Source organism: Electrona antarctica (genome assembly GCF_951216825.1).
Source record: "Electrona antarctica genome assembly, chromosome: 3".
Taxonomy (NCBI): domain Eukaryota; kingdom Metazoa; phylum Chordata; class Actinopteri; order Myctophiformes; family Myctophidae; genus Electrona; species Electrona antarctica.
In genome coordinates, this window is record NC_136808.1 from 6,945,440 (window position 1) to 6,969,244 (window position 23,805).

The 23,805-nt window shown below is 42.9% G+C and overlaps 2 protein-coding genes across 2 annotated transcripts in view; both read right to left on the reverse strand.

Moving 5' to 3' along the window:
- Positions 1 to 7,143, reverse strand: part of hsd11b2 (hydroxysteroid (11-beta) dehydrogenase 2) — a 127,910-nt gene extending 120,767 nt beyond the window's left edge. The window contains exons 1-3 of the mRNA XM_079497951.1: positions 7,050 to 7,143; positions 4,601 to 4,733; positions 4,418 to 4,509 (exon numbers count right to left, since the gene is read on the reverse strand). Of these exons, the coding sequence (XP_079354077.1) occupies positions 4,418 to 4,509; positions 4,601 to 4,668 (160 nt within the window). The 5' untranslated portion in view covers positions 4,669 to 4,733; positions 7,050 to 7,143. The remainder of the gene's footprint in view (positions 1 to 4,417; positions 4,510 to 4,600; positions 4,734 to 7,049) is intronic.
- A 1,856-nt stretch (positions 7,144 to 8,999) lies between these two features.
- Positions 9,000 to 23,173, reverse strand: LOC306920947 (monoacylglycerol lipase abhd6-A-like). Its single transcript, XM_079497952.1, has 10 exons — positions 23,132 to 23,173; positions 22,420 to 22,550; positions 19,160 to 19,319; positions 18,321 to 18,434; positions 17,894 to 18,026; positions 15,874 to 16,031; positions 15,487 to 15,540; positions 12,042 to 12,096; positions 11,791 to 11,891; positions 9,000 to 10,375 (listed from the first exon to the last, which is right to left on the reverse strand). Exons 2-10 carry the CDS (start codon positions 22,536 to 22,538, stop codon positions 10,199 to 10,201), a joined length of 1,071 nt encoding a protein of 356 aa, XP_079354078.1. The 5' UTR covers positions 22,539 to 22,550; positions 23,132 to 23,173; the 3' UTR covers positions 9,000 to 10,198.
- Positions 23,174 to 23,805: the final 632 nt, after the last annotated feature.

Genomic DNA, 23,805 nt, shown 5'->3' on the forward strand with positions numbered 1-23,805 from the left:
ATCGCGTCCTGACAGCCAATCAGCGTTGATGTTGTCCGGAACCCCGGAAATGTTTTGACGGTTTGGTCATCCAGTTCCAACTGAACTGGCCTCCGATACTGTTGCCGCCCGACTACGGATAAGCGGTTGAAGATGGATGGATGGAGTTCCAACTGAACTGGCCTCCGATATTGTTGCCCCCGCGACCCGACTACAGATAAGCGGTTGAAGATGGATGGATGGAGTTCCAACTGAACTGGCCTCCGATACTGTTGCCGCCACGACCCGACTACGGATAAGCGGTTGAAGATGGATGGATGGAGTTCCAACTGAACTGGCCTCCGATACTCAGCAACCGTGGAAACAGTCACTGGCCTCCGATACTCAGCAACAGTGGAAACGGTCGCACATTGGGACATTTTTTCTTTCTTTTTTTTAACAACGCTGACCTGTGCGACCATAGTAAAGCGATTGTAACAAAACATATCTTCAGGTTTGTGAATGCACCTTAAAATATCTCCTCTCTAGCTGGCCAAGCTGACCAAGGGGATTCCCTCTTGGCAGAGCCATAGATGTTCAAGGGCCATGGGGTTTAGTCCTTTGCTCAAGGGCCCTTTCACCCAAAGCCAGGAGGAGTCGTACTGGATCGAAATGAGAATGTTCCATTTCCCAGAAGCCTGCTCTGACTTCTGAGCCACTGCCGTCTACTGTTGGATGACATTGACAGGAATTCAGCCACACACACACACACACTCTGCTGTGGCCCACAGCAGAGTGTGTGTGTGTGGCTGAATTCCGTCCGTCCGTCCGTGCATTTGGATACCCACAGTGGGTATCCAAATGCACGGACGGACGGACGGACGGACGCATGCGCACGCACGGTGAACAGTTTGAGACCCTAGCTGAACCACTGCACCACTCTGATTAAGAGCTTTTGGATGTCTGCTTCTTCCATAACAAAAAGTTTGTTTAGAAAGCAGGTGTGTCCTCGCATGTCCTGTGGTATGATGCTAAAGGCTCTTTACTGCCCCCCACAGCACAGAACACAGAAGGTATAGGAAGGCAGCCCACACACTGCATGTTCTTGAGCTCCCAGAATACTTTATTAATAATTTAATAAAGTTTTAATATACTATATAGCAATTTATCCAAAACAATGTGTTTTACACCAACACAACTGTTAACCAACCTGTTCATGAGGGGCAGTATAAGTCCAGTGTGTGTGTGTGCGTGTGCGCGCATGCGTGCGTGACTGCGTGCGTGCGTGTTCTCTGCTGTCCCCTCCTATTTGACTTGCCTTTTTAACTGCGGTGCGTCGGAGGGGAGACGTAAACATTCAAAGCTGGTTTGAATTGAGTTTTCTTTTTCCCCCCTTTTATTTTCTCTCTGTTTGACCACCTTGAATGACCACCTTTGAAGATGTAAATGGTAAATGGTACATTTATATAGCGCCTTTATTCAAGGCGCTTTACATAGATTGTACATTACATTCACACACACATTCATACGCCGATGGCGGCGGAAACCATGCAAGGCACCAACCAGCACATCAGGAGCAATTAGGGGTTCAGTGTCTTGCTCAAGGACACTTTGACACTAACTCTGGGGGAGCCCACAGGGTTCGAACTGGCAACCTTGCGGTTACCATCCAGCCACTCTACCCCTGAGCCACCGCCGCCACGTGGTTGGGTTGTACTTATGCATGTATGGTAATCATCAATAAATGAATGAGTAGAGAGAGACATCTCCCCCGATGTGTTTGTCTCACAGCTGTACATTTTGTCTTCACTGTGCTGAGTTTTATGCAACTTCTTTTTACACACCTGTTTTGAGTTTGACCTGTGGTATTAAATGTGACCTTGTCCTCATAATGTGTCTGTGTGTTCTTACAGTTCCTGAAGTGTATTAAGTAGTGGAATGACTTATGTCATACCTTATGTCTAAAAATGTCCTACAGCGGGCCGTGGTAGATAGATGAACCACTGTGTAGCCTCGGGGAACGGTGTTATCAATGGCAGCACGATACATTAGAAAAGTATGATTGGGTAAGTGCATGGGAGTCCCAGACAGTACTTTAGTTTAACCAATTTTGGGCGGGAACCCCTTTTGGTGTTTTAAACATTATGTTGTAATTTAGCTATTGAAAAATAGCAGATCTACAAGCTCATAGCACTATGAGCTTGTGCTTGTAGGTCTGCTATTTTTGAAAAGTCGTGAAAATATTTATTTCAGAAAACTGGAGGATTTAGAAGATTTAGGTCAGGCCTAAATTGGTTAATAGTATATTATGTTCGAGGAGGGTCCAGACTCCCAGCACATGGTGTACTATTTTTGGTGGTGGTTTTCTTCTATTTTTTTTTATCCCACAATTTTGTAACCCATGTTTCACCCCTGTGTCAATTATCTAATGTGATCCTGGGCTCTACACACCCTCCGCCAACCTAGTTCCCATATATGGGGGACATGGGGAGAGCAACAGACTTGAACTCATGCCTGAGTGTCCAAGTTGCTCCTTGACAGGGGGAGTTTCCCTGGTTGGACGTAGCGCGTGGAAGGAACACGCCAGGGGGAGGCAGTTTAGAGACCATGTTTGCATGTTTTTTGTGAGGGTACCTACCCTAGGGGACACGGGGAGAACATGCAAACTCCACACAGAAAGGCCCATTCGTCAACCCCGCCTCGGGTATGGGCACTGATGACGCGGAGGAGGAAACACGCCGCCAGCACCCACAGCGTCCCAAGCGGGAATCGAACCCAGGACCTTCTAGCTGTGAGGCGACAGCTCTACCAACTGTGCCACCGTGGTTTTCTTCTATGATGAATGTTAACCACACTGTGCTGTGCGGCCGACAGCACCTTGATACATCCAACCATTCTGTTATCTGGGCATGGTTCTGATAGCCCATTTACTATACTCAGAATATAGGCATGTCAAAATCTATCACGACAACGGTAAAAATTCAACAGTGTCGATGTTAGAATTGATTTTATAGCCAAGATGAAATTGAATATGACAAAAGAAAATGCAATACGCATAAGCCATAGAAACATAGAACACTGAAGTTGAGAGAAAGAAGACCATACAATATGAACATTTTAAATAGCTGACCCCTGTTGCCCTCCATGAGGCGGTTTAGAGTCCCTACATTTAAAAAAAACATTTGTTTGTACATCAGTCTGTCTTGCTTCTAAACCAAAATCGTTAAACCAGTGGATATGTTCTCGTTCCTGATTGTTTTCTGTGATTTTTGTCCTGTAATGTCTACCATTTTGTAATGTATTGTCTATGTCTTGTCTGTTTCTTGAACGGTGACGTCATGGACGCAAAACAAATTTCAGTGCAAGCTGACAATAAAGTTGTATCGTATTGTATCGTATCGTAACCTAACCTCAGTAAAACTATAGCTAAACCTAACCTTAACCCAAACATCAGTGACATCATCGATCAAGCTAATTCCTGGAAAGTTAGCTTGCGATAATGGAAGTCATTAAATGAAACAAGAAATGACTCAAGTCATTATATATCAGCTTGCATTTCCATTCTCTTGCATATTGTACCTTAGTGGGGCTTGTGGCGTTTGCAGTCTCTCTAGTCATGGTGTGGTGCAGTGTTGTTTTTGGCAGCACATTTTGATTTTAGTTTTAGTCACATTTTAGTCGCCTGGAATGTTTTAGTGTTAGTCTAGTTTTAGTCGACTAAATATTATAAGATTTTAGTCGACTAAATCTACAGTTGATTTAGTCGAACAATTTTTATTTTGGCGGGCCTTGATGCCGTCGTAATGACTGTTTTTACACTTGCTGAAAATAGCCGATCTACAAGCTCACAACGCGTCACGCTGCGACGTGTTGTGAGCTTGTAGATCTGCTATTTTCAGCATGCATCCAAGTGTAAAATGACTTATACTGGATCTCTTGTCCACTAGTCCCTTCCTAACATTTTAGTCTAGTTTTTATTTGTTGACGAAATTGTCAGTATATTTAGTCATAGGTTAGTTTTCATTTAGTTTCCATGTAGTTTCCGTCAGTGGAAAAGGGTAGTCGACGACATTTTTTGTCTTAGTTTTAATCGACGAAAACAACACTGGTGTGGCGGGGGAGAGGAGAGTGGGCCTAGTGTCCCATTTGGTGTGGCGGGGGAGAGGAGAGTGGGCCTAGTGTCCCATTTGGTGTGGCGGGGGAGAGGAGAGTGGGCCTAGTGTCCCATTTGGTGTGGCGGGGGAGAGGAGAGTGGGCCTAGTGTCCCATTTGGCCGTGGGAAACAAAACAAACACTGAATGAAAAATAATGTTGCATTCATCAGAAAATAAGGTGCGACTCCAAAGATGTCAAACTTGGTATAATCGGCCGTTCGGTGCAGTATCCAAATGCAATCAACGCAAGCAGTGTGTGTATAAGCAAAATAATGAGTAGAAGTAAGAAAACATATTATAACCACCTCCGATATACTGTAAAATTCTCTCACCACATCCAGAGACTCCATCGCAGCGTGGAGATAATGATGAGAGGCAGACGGATGTGCTCCGGCACCTTCAACGACAGACACATAACACTCATTATAGTTCAACTGAAGAGCACGCATTATTTTACTAGTTCAAATGGACACTGAGACGTGACTGACCTCGCCAAAAGGTCAGCCTGCCGGTCAGTACATGTGTGTAACCACAAGATGGCAGCATCAGACACCATGTCCTCCTCTGGCTCACTGAGATGGTCACTGTCAGCTCGTCCACAGAGACAGAGAGGAACTCCTCCTATTGGTGGAAAAATAATACATGACATGATCTGTCACATTACCCTTTCACATAACCCCTTTTGGTGTTTTAAGCATTATGTAATGCTTTAGCTATTGAAAAATAGCAGATCTACAGATCTACTTGTAGGTCTGCTTTTTTTTTTTTTTAATGTGGCTCAAATCTTTGAATATATATTCTTTCACAGCGAACGTTTTTTAACTCAAATCTTTGCTTCCGGGTGTCCCTGGAACAACATATTATTTCAGATGGGGGTCGGCGGCCAATCCAACCAGAAACCAACAAGTTGGTAAATCTCAAGCCCCCAGAACTGTGGTATAACAGTGAAGCTGCTGTCGCCTGGTGGTCAAATTTGAGGATTGTAAGACTTAAAAAGAAATCCTCACATCGATACACATGGCTAGAAAACGAACTGCAACGGACAATAAGCATGTTTCAAAAAAAAATCAGACCTGTCTGAAGTGAGTGGTGCAACAGCGCCCCCTGTTGGTACCCTAAACATAGGGACATTGCTGTTCCCTGGAGTGGCTGCACCACTTAAAAACAGATGGAGGACAGAAATGGAGTCCACCTCACCAACAACCCTTTCCTGTGTGGACTCCACCATGCCAGTCGTAAACATCGCTTGTGTGGGGGTTGAGTCAAATAAACCTGCGATGACACACCGATGAGTCCCGGAGGGTTGTTAAGGGATTGGAGAATGTCAATCCCTTAACTCATTGACCGACAACTCCAGGACCACCAGTAGTTCATTCTTTATGGAGGGACCCTATTATTTTGAAAGCCGTTTCACTCGGAAACCGAGAAGCAGGAAGTGAATAATCGCTGTCAGGTCCCGGGAATGTTATTTAATTCACCCAAACAAAAAAGTAGGAGCGCACACCAATAGTGGGGAGGTGCTGACCACGGGAGACAAACTTAAAAATAGGAAGGAGAGGTCGCACAGCTCGTATAGTCACGATAAAAAATAAAATAAAATAAATTTAAAAGGTTTTATTGGGTTACCAACGTTTTGGCAACAAAATGCCTTCTTCATGGTATGACAGGGAGGGTAGAATTTCTCACATTTATAGAGCATTAAACACATACATTTTGTAGCCGCCGATCATAAGAGAATAAGCCGCAAATCAAGCTTGTTTTGATTCAAAAAGAAGAATCGATTACGATTCTAAAAACTGCATTCCCATAGACAGCATAAGCCAGCGGAATTTTCACTTCAGTTTTTTTCCTTTTGTTATCCATCGCACCCAAACTGGAGTGTTATGAGCACGTAGAGAAAGGTGTTGTAATCAATTTACATAAAAAAAAAGGCGCCAAAAGGCGATCTCGGCACTGAGGACGTTTGTACCAGAAGGCGTTCGAGGCGGTAAAAGAGTTAACACCACCAGGCCATTAAACGTGTGTATTTAACTTACCTATTTAAGTAAGAACTAAAGGATGCCGGTACGATTGTGGCAGGGGAACTCCGTTCCTCCACATCATAGAACACCTTGTTTTGTTTTTTACTTTTTATCCAACGATTTTGCAACCCATTTTTTTCACCCAGTGTCAATTATCTAATGTAATCCTGGGCGCTACACTTCCTCTGCCAACCTGGGGGGGGCATGCTTCCTTCTATGCATGAGGAGTCCAAGCTGCTTCTTTTCACCTGACTCCCTTCTAGAGCAGCCAGACAACATGGATGGAATACATGCTCACATAGTAAACGCATCTACAAATTGTGATTGTGTTATCCATGTCAAATAAAAAAACATAACCATTGTTTTCATTTTACCTTTAATTAATTTAACACAAAAACACAAATGGGCCCGTTATAGCGCCACCATGAGGCTGATTTGAAAGTGGCATTTCTTCCTCAGCCTAGGGGGAATGTGCATGCAAAGTTCCGCTGAAATTGCATGCTGTATTCATGATTTGAGGCATTTTGTTAAAAACTGAGCACTCTTGCAAACTTTGGAAGCCAATCTTAGCCAATGAGGATGGAATATGAAGTAGTTCATGTCGATGACAAGTAGTGCGTCAAAGTTTGGGTTACTCCAGTAATTGAAATAAAGTGTTACAATCACAATAGTCTGGTTGCCCTGTTAGTGCAACCATACTAATGAGGAGAGAAGTTAGAATGTGCATTTCTGTTGTTTTCTGATTGTTGCGCTGTGTTGTGTAATAATACACAATGTAATAATACAATTCAGTGTTCATCAATTCTTAGTTTAGAAAAATATGATCATGCACTCATCTAATACACTTAGTTGTCAGGTTACACTGACTGTAAAGTACATCTTATTACAATCATTTTAACGTCCTCTGTCTACTCACAAGTACAGTCCAGCGTGGGAGAGCAGCAGAGAGGCCAGAAGCAACACCTGTCCTCCTGACCCTACCTGGACCAATGGGGAGCTGGAACCCAGTCCTCTTGTATCAAGTGTAGTTGTGGTTGTGTAGTTTGTGTACTGGTGGGTTGGAATCACTGCTGCAGGTCAACGTCACACTGCTGCCCTCTGCTGGCTGCACCGTCCGGTGCACTGACCTCCACCGATACATTTCACGCACAAAAACAACTCTGCTGAGTCTGCTCACAGACAGGTGCAAACACATCTGTAACTATGGATGCTGCCTTGGAACCACATGCCATTTTCTTTTGCAATATCAGAGTCTGGAAACATGACATGAGAGCTTAATGCCACAGTCTTCTGATCTGTATGACTGGGTATGTTGTTGCACTGTGTGGTATAAACACTAGTGATTTCAGCTGCTGTTACCTTATGTTGGAATCTTGTTTTGGTTCCATAACGACACACAGTGAAGGCAGCCTCCTTTTGAGCAGCAGCACGTTGTTTGTTGAGTTTTGCACTGGCTTCACTCACGGATAAATACTTTCCCAAATTCCCAGTCTTTGTTGTTGTAACTGCATTCCCTTTTCTTTGCCATGGTCTCAGTTTCTCCTCCATTTCTCCACAATTTTCGCTAACGCTAAACTTGTGCTGTGTTTGTGTTGTGTTGGTGGGCGTTCACTAAACTAGCGTGCCCGGCTGTTTGATTGACAGCCACATGAGCCAATCCTATTCCTACCTACTGCCAGCCTGCCTGCCTGCCTGCCTGCCTACACACACCTACACACACCTACACACACACACACACACACACACACACACACACACACACACACACACACACACTAATCAGGCCCAGGTAGGACCAGGTGTGCATACGCCCCTGGACTGGCAGGCCTTCTACTGGTGTCAGAGCCTCAGAGGTATAACATAAAAAAACTAGAAAAAGTGCCCCTCGGGGCACAGGTCTCCACCAAGCCAGGTCAGGTTGTGGCCTCCTGGTGGCGCTATAATAGGCCAATGTGAAAAGGGTGCCATTTCTTCATACGCCTTTGATGGCAATTGGATGATTTGAGGCATTTTGTTCCAAAAATGTGTTTTGCAAAAATCAACCTGTTGGTGGTGCTATAACAGGCCAATGTGAAAAGGGTGGGATATATTCCTCAGCCTAGTAAGAAAATGTGTGAAAGATTTCACGTAAATTGCATGCTGCGTTCATGATTTGTGGCTTTTGTTCAAAACGGGGCAATCTTGCAAACTGTGAAAGCCAATTATAGCCAATTAGGATGGAATATGAAATATCGGACAGATCCGACTTGAGCACATGACCATAGAGATACTGTGTAACGATTTGTGAGATTTTTGGACAGAATCTGGAGGAGTAATATCAAAAAAATGTGTTTTACAAAAGTCGGCCTCCTGGTGGCGCTATAAAAGGTAGATGCGGAAAATGCAGGTCAAAGGTTTGTCCTTGGCCTCTAGGGAGTGTGCATGCAACGTTTCACGCAGATCTGTGCCGTTTTAGGTAAAAAATGTGAAAAGCTGCCTCATGGTGGCGCTATAACAGGCCGTTCTGGAAAATGTGGGGCAGAGGTTCATCGTTGGCATCCAGGGAGTGTGTGTGCAAAGTTTGGCATCGACCGGGTTAACGGTGCCGGAGATTAGCTGGTAACGGACGGACGGACGGAAGGAAGGACGGACACACACACACACACACGGACGGAGTGCAAAACATACTCTCTCCCCATGCCTTCGGCCTGGTGGGGACAATAAAAGTGCCGTTTCCAGACCTCCTCTTTGACCTCCTCTGCATATGAAAAAATATGTATTTTGTACATTGTACTTTGCCTTTGTATAGGCACAGAAAATATGCAATGCAGTGCATATTCTTTAGATATGCACAACCCCAGACCATAAAGAATACAGACTTTAAAAGTTACTAAAAAAACGTTTAATTAAACAGTAATAAAAAAATAAAATAAACATAATAAAACAGTGTACACTTTAACTGGGAAGTAAATGGCATACAGTTTGCTTACGTTATTTCTCATTCTTACACAGAAGAAAAAAACACTGCAGAGATAAAACGCTCATTATAAAGTTTCCAAATCCCTATAATATTTGTTTTTAAACGTTTCATTTGTCGGACTGAGAGGCTACTTCAATAGTTTAGTATGTGTGTGCATCTGTGTTAACAGCAAACATTATTCAAACAAATCGTGCAAAACTGCACTCAGTGCAAATCACTCAAATGTGTAAAAGGGTACAACATGCAATGTACCATTTAAAGTGCAAACATCACTGAAATGTATATAAATGTTTATCAACTCTATTCTTGTGTGGGGTTTCCTGGCACAACATATTTTCAGGTGGAGTCTGTATCCAAAATACAGTACACTGCAACCACTGCTCTGTAGGTCAGAGTTTATGTGACTACTACATAGTAGTACATAGTCTCCTTCCTTCCTTCCTTCCTTTTTACATGCCCCTCTCTGGTATTATCATTGACTGGGATAGACTTGGTTGTTAAAGGACCACTTCACCACTTTTCAACCTATCTTCATATAATAGGTCCTCACTAATAATCATGAAAAAAATGGCGCAATCTTGACTGTCTGTGTCTCATAGGACTGTGGGCAGTCAGAAACCGTCTTTCAGTGACATCATCGATGGGGAATACAAGCTAATAGAAACTGCAGGCTTGCTAGTCCTGAGAAGTTGCAATGCGAAAATGGAAGCCATCGTTCTCACGATAATGAAAATCTAAACATTTTTGTAAAAACATCTTGTTTAAAAAAAAATCTGCCTAATGATGATGTCACTGGAAGACGGTTTCTAAACTGCCCACAGCCCTCCTATGAGACAGACTGAGTAGAAAGAAATCATGCCATTTTATCATTATTATTAGTGAGGACCTATTATATGAAGATAGGTTGAAAAGTGGTGAAGTGGTCCTTTAATGTCCAGAACAAATAGGACTAAAATAATCGAGATAAAACTGATTGGGATTTTCATTTTTTGATGAGAATCGTGAGAATCAAATATTGCCTTAATCATCGTCATCCAATTTCTCTATTCTGTATTTTATCCAACCTTTATATTATTTTCTTCTTGAAATAAAAAAAAAAAGATTTCTCAGAACAATGTGTTGCGGTTGCCGTTGCCTTCACGGGCAGACAGAAAGTCCATGAGGAGCTCAGCAGTCTTCTGGGGTCTCTCAATGACGACAGAGTGACCGCAGTCGTCCAAAAGTGTCACCTGACATTCAGGGTGGACCTCCTGCATCACGGACGCTCCTGAGACATCAACTACCTGTGGATGTGGGGCGGATTAAAACCGTTAGAAATGTTCTGTTCTGTCAGACTATTTTATAAACGGTAATGTACTTTTGTCTTGTTGACATCTGTGTAGCTACTGTCTCTGCAAACACATTCCTTGTACAGTATGAACTAGGGTCTTATATTTGTCCTAAATATTTGCCATTTTCTATAATTATATTTCTATATATTATTACAAATACTGCCAGGTTCTGTTTGGCTCATTGCTGGATATCATTGAACTGTTTACTAGTAGTAAACAGTTCAATAACTGGAAGTACTACCTTTAGTGGTACTTTTAGTTTCAGTTTTACAGGGAGCCCAACATATGGATGGATGGATAGTTCAAGGGACTGTCAAGGCCTATTCATAGTCTGGATTTTCGGTGATGAGGTGACCACCGCTCTGGTGGTGAGCTGACCACCGGAGCTGAAATAACATTGAGCGGTGGTGAGTCAAAACAGAGAGAAGGGCTGGAGCGGTGGCGGTGGTTTGCTCTTCACCGCGGCTCGTGACGTCATGTTGTAGTTCGGTGGTCACCTAACCACCGTCAGACTATGTATGAGCCTTTAGTAGACTTATGCCTTTCAAGTAGTGGAAGCATACCGTTCGGAATATAGGCCTATAGTAGACCCTAGTAGAATGACGTCCATCTAGGTCCGTGCAGAAGTACCTTTGTTGACATTCACCCTCATAGCTTATTGGTGATTATGAAATGGGATTAAGAACTGGGTTTAACTGAGAAACACTTTATAGAATTATTTCCTCCTGAGATAATTTTATATCATCTGCATTTGGTGGTCTGTTTGAGGTGCTGTACTCTCGCTGATGATAACTCTGCACGTCCCACACAAGGACATCGGTTTGATAATAACACTTGAGAAGTGTGGAATACCAAAAGTTGTCATTGTCATCGTGTGATTTTCAATTCTGATGAACGCCAATCTATCAACGCTATGAGAAACAGAACCTGAACAGGAAACTCAGGACTGTCTACAGTTATGCACATACAGAGGCTACAGTATAGAGCGTCACAGTCCCGCCCCCTACCATGGCCCAGGAAATGAATCCCAATGCATTTTTCCCATAGACATTTCAAAGCCAACTCGAGTCGTGACAACTCATGACAACACAAACAATATTTTGGACCAAACAAATAATTACAAAGAAGAAAAACAACAAAACCTGTCGTTTTTTTCTTCTAATTATTTGTTCGGCCCAAAAAATTGTGTTTGTTGTCATGATTTGTCACGACTCGAGTTGGCTTTGTCTGCGGCGTAAACAGCTTTAAATAAATACTTTCTGAAATGTCTATGAGGAAAATGAACGGAGAATCATTTCCTGGGCCATGGTAGGGGGCGGGATTGCGACGCTCTATATGGACGGGGATTTAACAATGTGCTTTGTTACCTTGTCGTATTTCCCCCAGATCACCTGCAGGGGCGCTGTGATCAGGTGCAGGTTGTCCTGGAGAGAATGACGAGACCTTTCTCCTACAATCTCCAGAAACGCTGACATGGACAAAAACAGAAGCACACACACACACACACACACGCACATACAAATTGTAGAATCTCAAGAAAACATAGTATCAGCAGTATTACAGCATTTAGTATTATGTAGATGTAGTAGTAGTAGTAGTAGTAGTAAGTAGCACTCACCTTCTCGGTAGAAGTCATTGTTGGGGATCCGTTCATCAACGAGTCCCTGTAGAATCTGCAAACAGCAACATAATGTAATCCTGCTGCTCTTTAAACAAACAAATAGTGTAAACACAATGCTGTAAATAGGCCTGTCACAATTATTACATTATCAACTAATCACAATTTTCTGAGATATGCATTTGAGAGTGCATGATCATTTTGCAAAACATAGGAAACTAGAAAAAGTGCCCTTCTGGGCACAGGTCTCCACCAGGAGGATAGGAGTGTGTGTGTGTGATGTTTGGCAAAATGTTTAGGAGCAATATAAACGTGTGTGTGTGTGTGTGTGTGTGTGTGTGTGTGTGTGTGTGTGTCGCGGCTTGGCCTGTTGTAGCGCCACCATGAGGCTGATTTGAAAACGGTCAAGTGGCATTTCTTCCAAAGCCTAGTGGGAATATGCATGCACAGTTTCACCACAATCGGACGCTGCATTGAGTAGTTGTGGCGATTTGTACAAAACGGGTACAAAGCGGGCTACTCCTGAAAAGTTTAGGAGCCAATCGTAGCCAATGAGGGTGGATTATGAGAAATCAAACGAACCCGTTTTGATCACATGACTATGGAGAGCATGTGTACCGATTTGCGTGAAATTTGGATACAATCTGAAGGAGTAATATTAGAAAATGTGTTTTACATATGTCGGCCTCCTGGTGGCGCTATAAAGAGCAGATGTGAAAAATTCCAGGCAAAGGTTTTTCCTTGGGCCTCTAGGGAGTTGGCATACAAAGTTATTCACAGATCCGTGCAGTTAGAGGTAAAAACACTTTTCGGCCAGTTATAGCGCCACCATGAGGCTGAGTTGAAAATGTTCATGGGGCATTTCTTCCTCTGCCTAGTGGGAATGTGCGTGCACAATTTCACGGAAATCACATGATGTGTTCATGATTTGCAGCATTTTGTTTGAAACCGAGCACTCCTGCAAAGTTTGGAAGCCAATCTTAGCCAATCAGGATGGAGTCTGAGAAATCTGAAAGACCCGTTTCGTTGAATGGCTCTAGAGAGACTGTGTACCAATTTGCGTGATGTTTGGACAAAATATGTAGGTGTACTGTCCAAAAACATGTTTTGCACAAAGCGGCCTCCTGGTGGCGCTATAACAGGCCATTCTGGAAATTTTGGGGCAGAGGTTCATCGTTGGCATCCAGGGAGTGTGTGTGCAAAATTTGGCATCGACCGGGTTAACGGTGCCGGAGATTAGCTGTTCACAGACGGGCGGACACACGGACACACGGACGGACGGACACACGGACACACGGACACACGGACGGACGGACGGAGTGCAAAACATACTCTCTCCCCAGCCTTCGGCCTGGTGGAGACAAAAACATTGTAGATCGGCTATATTACGCATTTTTTAAATAGAGGTGCGGGCCGCTATGCAGCCCTCACATCTAGAGTTCTACGCGGCCCTGCCGATCTGATGGATATGTCTCAATCATCGTGTCGGGGGCTTTGTCAGAGTCTCCGTGTACCCGTCAGTCATTGCTTAGGGGTATTCTGCTGTAGCCTATATAGCCTATATAGGCTACAGCTGCTGTCCCCACACGTCTCAATATTTGCCATTGACAATGAACGGAGAAATTACGTCAGAAATCCGCTAAATATGACGGAAATTAAACATCAAAACTAAAACTAAACGCCATTGACATTGAAGGGAAAACTTACATCATATGTAAACGAGCAAATCGGCTAACAAATCACATGTTGGTGGGAGCCCTTGGCCAATAAGGGACCACCTTATGTACTTTATGTAGCAATGTCAAATGTCCGCTAACATAAATTGATGTACGATGACAAGAGCGCCCCTCATTTCACACGGGTGTGATTTTGAAAATAGAAGATATGCAAGCTCACAACACATCACACTGCGATACCACTGCTATAAGAGACCACCTTAAAGCTAACCAAAAGATAAATAAGTTATTTTAGAGGCGCTATAGAGCAGGGGTTCTCAAAGTTTTTGGCCGGGGACCCCCGGAAATGCTTTGGCAATGTCTCGGGACCCCCGCCCCGCCCCCTCCCGACCCCCAATATAAATTGACTGCTACAAAAACCTGATACCATTTTGGGTGGGAACCCCTTTTGGTGTTTTAACCCTTAGAAGGTGAAAGACGCCAATTGGCGTCTTTCACCTTCTAAGGGTTAAGCATTGTTATAATTTAGCTATTGAAAAATAGCAGATCTACAAGCTCATAGCGCGCCACCGAGTGGCGCGCTACGAGCTTGTAGGTCTGCTATTTTTGAAAAATCGTGAAAATATATATATATATATATATATATATATATCGTTTTTGAAAATAATTTGGGGACCCCCTAAAATAATTTGGCGACCCCCCGAGGGGTCGCGACCCACGGGTTGAGAACCCCTGCTATAGAGAGTCGCAGTCACGCCCCCTTTCCTTACGACGACAGGCCCAGGAAATAATTCCCCGTTCATTTTTCCCATAGACATTTCAAAAATAATTTATTTAAAGATCTATAAGCCTCGAACAAAGCCAACTCGGATCGTGACAAATCATGACAACAAGCACAATATTTTGGGGGCGAACAAATCATTACAAAGAAGAAAAACAACAATAAAAGTGTTGTAACCTGCCCTGTTTTTTCTTCTTTCTAATAATTTGTTCGGCCTAAATGTTTTTGTTTGTCGTCATGATTTGTCACGATCCGAGTTGGCTTTTCTGGGTCTGCGTCGTCATGAAAGTAGAGTATTGTTGTACTAACAGCAGTAATAGAAATAACAGTAATATAACAGTAATACCTTCTAGTAATTGAGTTATTAGGTGGGATGTACTAGTGTAGTACTAGTACTAGTAGTGCCAGTGTAAGGTAGTAGTAGTAGTAGTCAAACTCCTTCTCACCATATACAAGACCAGGTCCGGTCTCGCTCCACCCTACATCCCCGATCTAACCTCCCCCTATGTCCCAACCCGCTCCCTGAGATCCTCAGCCAAAGAGCTTCTTGATCCTCAAACTTGTCGGCTAAAGTCCAAAGGAGATCGGGCTTTCAGCACCGTAGCGCCTAAACTTTGGAACACGCTGCCCTTCGAGATCAAGCGCGCTGAATCAGTGTCCTCTTTTAAATCCCTTTTGAAAACACACTTGTATAGATTAGCCTTCACTGCCAATCTAATACTTTAGTATTTTTATTTTTATTTTCTCCCCTGCTGCTTAATATATTTTGTTGTCTATTGAAATGTTTTCTGCTGCATATTTTGCTGTTTGTCTATGTAAAGCACTTTGTAATGTAAATTTGAAAGGTGCTATATAAATAAAGTTTTTATTTATTATTTAGTAGTAGTAGTAGTAGTAGTAGTAGTAGTAGTAGTAGTAGTAGTAGTACCAGTGAGGTGGTGATACTTATAGTAATAGTGGTAGTACTTGTAGTAATACTGTAGCCTACCTTCCTGTAGAAGGCATTGTTGGGGATCGGTACATCAATGATAGACTGGATAATCTGTAGAAGAAAACGGCAAAATAATGTAATCACACTGCTCACGTAAATATACGCTTGCGTTGTCACACGGCGACTTCTCCGAGCAAAAACGCAGGTCTCATTGAAAATGAACTACAGGCGCGTTTTATCGCTCCCCTTTAAGGTTCAAGGTTGTACTTTATCTTGTGTACAGGTACATACGTAAGAGTACAACTTATTTTTGTTTGGCTTCCTCCAGGCAATGCAGCAGCATAGATAGTGACATTAAAGTATTAAGAGTAATGAGTAGTTAATAGTACTAGTGGTAGTAGTACTGTTAGTAGTACTGTTAGTAGTACTGTAGTAATACTGTACCTGTTGAGGTATTTTGAAGCGTACATCACAGCAGAGGCTCAGCATGTCTTCCATCTCTTGTGGTGTGGACGGGATCAGAGGAATATCTTGGGCATTCTGACTGTTCTCTATCTCCTTCATTCTCTTTATAAACACACTCTCTGTGGGGTACACCAACCCTGGGACAAAATACAAGAATCAACGATCAATATTTGCCTGATGAAGACCTACAGTAGTTGTAGTAGGTCGAAACATGGCAAATTGTTGCCTCTAAATAAAGTAAGTCTCTTGGAACTCTAGAAACTAGTGTGCGGATGTTCTTTCTCTTCCTATATTCCTATACATATTTGACACTTTGAGGTGTAGTGGAGTAGAAGTAAAAGTATTGGAAATTGGAAATACCTCAAAATCGTGCTTACCCCATTTTGGGGCGGGAACCCCTTTCGGTGGTATAATTTAGCGATTGAAAAATAGCAGATCTACAAGCTCATAGCGTGCCACCGAGTGGTGCGCTACGAGCTTGTAGGTCTGCTATTTTTTTTTTAAATCGTGAAAATGTGGCACAAATTTGGAATATATATTTCTAACGTTTTTAACTCAAATCTTTGCTTCTGGCCCGGCCCCTGGAACAACATATTTTTAGATGGGGTTCAGCGGCCTCTTACATACATTTTTTTGAGTTCCTTGACATGACATATTGAGGACCACTGATACAGAAACATGAGGTATTTCAGAAAACTGTCAGGATTTAGACATTTCTTTCATTTCGACGTCAGGCCAAAATGGGTTAAGTAATAAGTACAGTACCTAAGTAAATGTACTTTACTCTCCACCACTGCTTGTGACGAAAGTGTGAATGATCTTTTCATGGTCTGCAATCGATCAGCATGGCTTAATAACAATTGCTTCTCCAGTTGGAAGAAGCATGATTGTACAACACATGGCCATCAAAGTACTGTATTAGTCAGGGCCAGCGAGGACACTCGACACATTCTTAAAATGTATTGTCTAGATCAGGGGTTCTCAACCCGTGGGTCGCGACCCCTCGGGGGGTCGCCAAAATATTTTAGGGGGTCCCCAAATTATTTTCAAAAAAAAAAAAAAAGGGGTTTTTTTTATTTATTTTTTTCACGATTTTTCAAAAATAGCAGACCTACAAGCTCGTAGCGCGCCACTCGGTGGCGCGCTATGAGCTTGTAGATCTGCTATTTTTCAATAGCTAAATTATAACAATGCTTAAAACACCAAAAGGGGTTCCCGCCCAAAATGGTTAAGGTTATTGTAGCAATCTTGCAATCATTGCCAAAGCATTTCCGGGGGTCCCCGGCCAAAAACGTTGAGAACCCCTGGTCTAGATCAGCGGCTCCCAAACGTTTTAGCCTGTGACCCAAAAGAGAAATTAGATGGTTGCGCAGGACCCAAACTAGAAAGAAAAATAGCAGATCTGTCGCGTCGCACCGCGTCGTGAGCTTGTAGATCGCTTGTAGATTGTAGATTACACTACTTCTTTATAAACATTTGTTTTTCTATTATTTATTCATGAAATCTGTGAAAAAATCTCTAATTCATGATTCTTTCCTGGGGAGGCTTTTTGATATATTTAAAAAATAATATTAATTAAAAACAAAATGTAGGAAACCAGGGACCCATAACATTTTTCAGTGACCCAAAGTGTTTGCATGGAAACAGTGGTCTAGATCTCTGCCTTGATTGATGGGGGCGGCGGTGGTTCAGTGGTAGAGTGGCTGGATGGTAACCACAAGGTTGCCAGTTCGAACCCTGTGGGCTCCCCCAGAGTTAGTGTCGAAGTGTCCTTGAGCAAGACACTGAACCCCTAATTGCTCCTGATGTGCTGGTTGGTACCTTGCATGGCTTCCGCCGCAATCGGTGTGTGAATGTGTGTGTGAATGGGTGAATGTAATGCACAATCTATGTAAAGTGCCTTGGATAAAGGCGCTATATAAATGCACCATTTACCATTTTGATTGGATGACACAGGTGATTGAATACAGCTGAGCTGTCCGGGGTGTTAAGTGTGTACCTGCCGGGCAGATGAGGGTGACTCCTGACAGGTGAGCGGGGAAGCGGGCAGCGTACACCCCCGCTACGTTCCCTCCCATGGACGTACCGACCAGGTGGAATGGACGTCTGTCTAGACCGACGCTCTGTACAAACTACACAGACAAACACGCGTCTTAACTTTATTCTATTACATTCTATGACGTTGTGTACTATTAACCCATTTTGGGTGGGAACCCCTTTTGGTGTTAGCATTATGTTATGCTTTAGCTATTGAAAAATAGCAGATCTACAAGCCCATAGCGTGCCACTCGCTACGAGCTTGTAGGTCTGCTATTTTTGAAAAATCGAAGAACTGTCAGGATGTAGAAGACATTTTTAGAATCTGATCTCAGGTCAAAATGGGTTAAAACAACGAAAAGGACCATAACAATATGCATTATTATTACCTGATGTATACGTTTGACTTGTCCCTCTATGCAGTAATCTTCAGCATTTGTCCTGCTGGTCCCTTCATGTCCAGGCATGTCCAAACACACAACATGCTGGCTCTTTGGTAGGCACTGTACACAAAAACATACCAATATTATTAGTATTCCAACTACTCTAGGGTTCGATGTTTACCCGATATCCTAGTTTTCTTTGAAGCACAATTATCTTTGCGCAGGATTTCATGTTCTTTCTTTCTATGTTGCCCTTCTGTAACATACTTTGGAGATTGCACTTCTTTGACCGTTTAGCAAGTCTGCTAAACCAGGGCTGGGCAACTTTGACGATGGAGAGGGCCACTATAGTTCCACACTCACTCCAGAGGGTCACATACTGTCATACAAAAATAGCAGATCTACAAGCTCAAAACGTGTCGCACTGCGACGCGTTTTGATTTTGTAGATCAGCTATTTTTGCTACAGGTATATTTGAATTGAAATCCTGAATTATTTTTTCTATTTTTGAATTGGAATCCTGAAAAGTAACCTTTTTATTTAATTTCAAATGCATTTAGTTATGTTATGTTAACTTTATGAACTAAATACAAATGCATTGGACATTAAAAAAGACAATAACATTTTAATACTAGTCATTAAGTTACATTATATATAGACTGAAATAATTAAAGCAGGTCATGTTTTGTTTGGAATTGTAACAGCTGAAATCAATAATATATCAGTCTTCCAATATTAACCTGAGGGAAGTGAAGGTGGTGGGGGCCGCATGTGGCCCCCGGGCCTCCAGTTGCCCATGTATGTGCTAAAGCTAAACGGTCAAACTGTAAAAATTGTTGTGATACCTTGAGCATATAGAGCCACATGTCTTTGTTGAATGAGAAGCCATGCAGTAGCAGGACGGAAGATGTGGCGCCCCCTGGCTTTCCACGGTGGGAATAACAGAACCTGTAATTCCCACAAGAAAGATAGTCTACTTTCAGACCCATCCTGTGCCTCGAAAGCCTACGACAGAGGAGAGGAGAGAAGACAAGACGGTGCTTTTACGATACGATACAAACTTTATTGTCAGCTTGCACTGAATTTGTTTTGTGTCCATGACGTCACCGTTCAAGATACAAGACATACACAATACATTACAAAAGATACATTACAGGACACAAATCACATAAGCAGACAGGAACAAGAAAAATAGAACATATCCTCTTGGTTTACCGATTTGTTTTATCCAAAGAGCTTTACATAAATTGTGCATTACATTCACACATACTGTATTCACACACCATGGCGGAAGAAACCAATGCAAGGAACGGACCTGCACATCGGGAGCAATTAGGGGTTCAGAGTCTTGCTCAAGGACACTAGAACACTGCCCGGGTTAGAACTGGGAACCTTGCGGTTCCCATCCGGCCGCTCTACCGGCCACTGACTCTATACCCCTGATCCACTGCCGCCCGCATTCAGTTGTACTTAAAGGGGATATTTCACTTTCAAAAAATCTTTTGGTCATTTCATCGTCTACTCAGGCTTATGTGAACACCCCGGACAGTTTTTAAGTTGCTTTAGTCAGTATTTAGATATTTGATGTTCATTTTAGCTGCCCTCTTCCTATACAAACCCATTAAAATAACTTAAAACTTCATTTTAACCATGATAGATTCATCGAAAACACCCGACCTATTTTCTGTTGACTGATATTGTCCTAATACGTGAGGGGGTCGTGGTTTGTCATTTGCTGTTTTAATTTATTTTTAATAATTATTTTTGATTTTGTGAGGAGGAGGAGCTGGAGAAAAGAACCTCCTCCAGGGAGGTTCTTTTCCAAAATAATTATTAAAAATAAATGAAAACGGTCAATGAAAAACCACGGCCAAATATCTAATTACTGAATCAAGCAACTTAAGAACTGAAAGTGAAATATCCCTTTAACTCTTAACAGATTCATGTAAGTTGCTGCGAGAGTGAGGTCTAGCCAACACCAACTGGGGATTCCTGGATCGCTGCCCTCCACAGTTTCCTATCCAACATCAGGTTCTTGAGCTCTTCAGTGTTGTCAGCCAAGCTGTCGCGCAGCAGCACGTAATGTAAACTTATCTAGAATCATCAACACCGAGAGCTCACTGGCTGAGCTCAGAGAGATGGTCTTATAGGCGAGACAGAATATGTAGGACAGCTGAGAGGGAGATGGTCTGTGTAGGTGAGACAGAATGTAGGACAGTTGAGAGGGAGATGGTCTGTGTAGGTGAGACAGAATGTAGGACAGCTGAGAGGGAGATGGTCTGTGTAGGTGAGACAGAATGTAGGACAGCTGAGAGGGAGATGGTCTGTGTAGGTGAGACAGAATGTAGGACAGCTGAGAGGGAGATGGTCTGTGTAGGCGAGACAGAATGTAGGACAGCTGAGAGGGAGATGGTCTGTGTAGGTGAGACAGAATGTAGGACAGTTGGGAGGGAGATGGTCTGTGTAGGTGAGACAGAATGTAGGACAGCTGAGAGGGAGATGGTCTGTGTAGGTGAGACAGAATGTAGGACAGCTCTGAAATTCCTGAGCTTCCTTCCTTCCTTGACTTCCTTATTGACATCCCATTGTACCGCCTCCAGCGCCGGAACTGGCTAGCTGCGACAGAGCAGGTCAGAGGCAGGAACGTAGGGACGCGCAGCTAGCCAAGCTGGCGCTGGAGGCGGTACAATGGGATGTCAATAAGGAAGTCAAGGAAGGAAGGAAGAGAGAATTTCAGAGCTGCCAAAACGGTCAAACAAAGATTAAAAATACTTAACGGCTTCTGCGCCAAAAGGAAAATTCTCTGACGTTTCCGTTGTCTCCTATAGCTCCTATATGCTTCTTTTGAAACATCTAACCCCCATCAAAAAAGCGCAGCACAGCCATTTCCGAAGCTATGTACGTCTGTATTCCAATAATTCCATTTAGCGAGGGAGAGATGGGGAGGGAGCCTTCGTAAAGACATAAACATCCAAATGTCAGAAACTTTTTACGGGGGTCCCGAGAGGGGCTAATAGGACAGCTGAGAGGGACATGGTCTGTGTAGGTGAGACAGAATGTAGGACAGCTGAGAGGGAGATGTTCTGTGTAGGCGAGACAGAATGTAGGACAGCTGAGAGGGAGATGGTCTGTGTAGGCGAGACAGAATGTAGGACAGCTGAGAGGGAGATGGTCTGTGTAGGTGAGACAGAATGTAGGACAGCTGAGAGGGAGATGGTCTGTGTAGGTGAGACAGAATGTAGGACAGCTGAGAGGGAGATGGTCTGTGTAGGCGAGACAGAATGTAGGACAGCTGAGAGCTATACAGCAGTGGTGGAAAAAGTACTCAGTTGTTTTACTTAAGTAAAAGTACCAATACTGCAATGTAGAACTACTTCGTTACAAGTAAAAGTATGTAATTGAAAAATGTACAAAAGTATCGGCATCAAAATGTATATTGCAGAATGTCCCATTTCACAAGTTCAAAATGTGTGCAAAATCTTTTGAAAATAGCCAATCTACAAGCTCACAATGCGTCGTGTCGCGACGCATTGTGAGCTTGTAGATCGGCTATTTTCAAATGGCCAAAATGTATAGGGTTGAAGTGGTTAATGTATATTTTCTAATCAAAATCGCCAAAAATAATTGTAGTGGAGTAAGGCCTCACTCAGACCTTTACTGCATGTTGTGTGTTGTGTAGTGTCATGGCCATGTAGTGTCATGGCCGCCCCAATGCATTTCCAATGGGAGTCACATGGTTTGACACAACATTTGTGTTGTATGAGGGGGAGGGGCGCAGTCGAAACACAGCCGAAAGCCATACAACAGCTTGTAGTCCAAAATGTGGACTACAAACCATGTGACTTCCATTGGAAATGCATTGGGGCGGCCATGACACTACACGGCCATGACACTACACAACACACAACATGCAGTAACGGTCTGCGTGAGGCCTTAAAGTACAAATTTTGACTCTGAGATGTAGTGGAGTAGAAGTAAAAGTACTGGAAATTGGAAATACTAAAGTAAAGTACAAATACCTCAAAATTGTACTTAAGTACAGTACTTAAGTAAAAGTACTTACTTTCCACTACTGTAACTGGTAATACACACAGTACTTACGTACCAGGTATAAAGCTTGATGACAGCAGCAGGCCAGAATGTAAAGGAAATGATGAAAACCAGGATGGGGAGCGCAAGGGTACTTCCTGATAGCATTAACATTTTAGCCAAATCCAAGTCCATGACTCCAGGCTCCTTTAAGAAAAACACAGTGGATTATTAAAACAATAATAATAATAATTATAGTCACGGGGCAGCCCGTGCCCTATACACACACACGCTCTGATTATCCATCCATTGCCCATCACCTGTATGTTGCCGTTTTAACTGATTGCTGAATATATAATTGTATTAACGGTTTGTTGTAACTAATATTGTTGTTGTATTACTGTTTTTTTGTATGTAATCTCGGCATCATTGTAAATGAGGGGTTCCCTCAATGGTCTCTCCGAGAATTTAAATAAAGGTTGAATGAAGAAATTAAGGACATTGCACGCACACACACAACACACACAGCTGCATCAAACTATTAATTTAGACCACCGGGCCGTTTGGAAGCAACTGAGGGCAGACAGGGCCTAACATGATCTAATGCGTTTAATCGAATGCATCTAATGCCAATACTGAGTGTTGAATGCATTCACAAATTATTCAAATGATTCAAATGACACAAATGTTTCATAACTGTGTACAAATGAAATGATACACAGACTTAGTTGCAGGGTAAAACATTCAGTGTATTGTAACCCGTGTCTGTTTGGCTCATTGTTTGTCACCTGTATGGTCTCTGCAGTGCTGGCACTCTTCTGAAATTTGAATCTGAACTGCTGAACCAGAGCAGGACTCAACCATTCAGCTTAAGAAGGGGAGGGGAAGGTGCCAAGTACTGTTGAGGAGTAGGGGTGTTTCACAATGTGGATGAGCAAAGTATGTCTACTGTCTTTTGAAATGAATGAAAATCCAAATGATGTTTAGTCTAAAATAGAACATCTATTTGATTGGTTAGTTATTCATATTCATCTGATATCTGTGAGCTTGTAGATAAGCTGATGGGAGTTAATTGGTTCTCTGTTTGTGGTAAGTAGTTTCACCCTGTATAAGTAGTTATAAGTAGTTTCACCCTGTATAGGCCACTTGATTGCCTTGTGAAGTGTGTGGTTTAGCCAGCACTCCTGGCAGACGATTAGCAATCAGTTGAAGTGGCCTTATACCACCAGCTGAAAGCGTCAGCTTTTAAGGCGACAGGCGACTTTGTCCAAGTCCGACTTGGACGAAGGCGACAGGCGACTTTGTCCAAGTCCGACTTGGACGAAGGCGACAGGCGACTTTGTCCAAGTCCGACTTGGACGAAGGCGACAGGCGACTTTGTCCAAGTCCGACTTGGACGAAGGCGACAGGCGACTTTGTCCAAGTCCGACGTGGACGAAGGCGACAGGCGACTTTGTCCAAG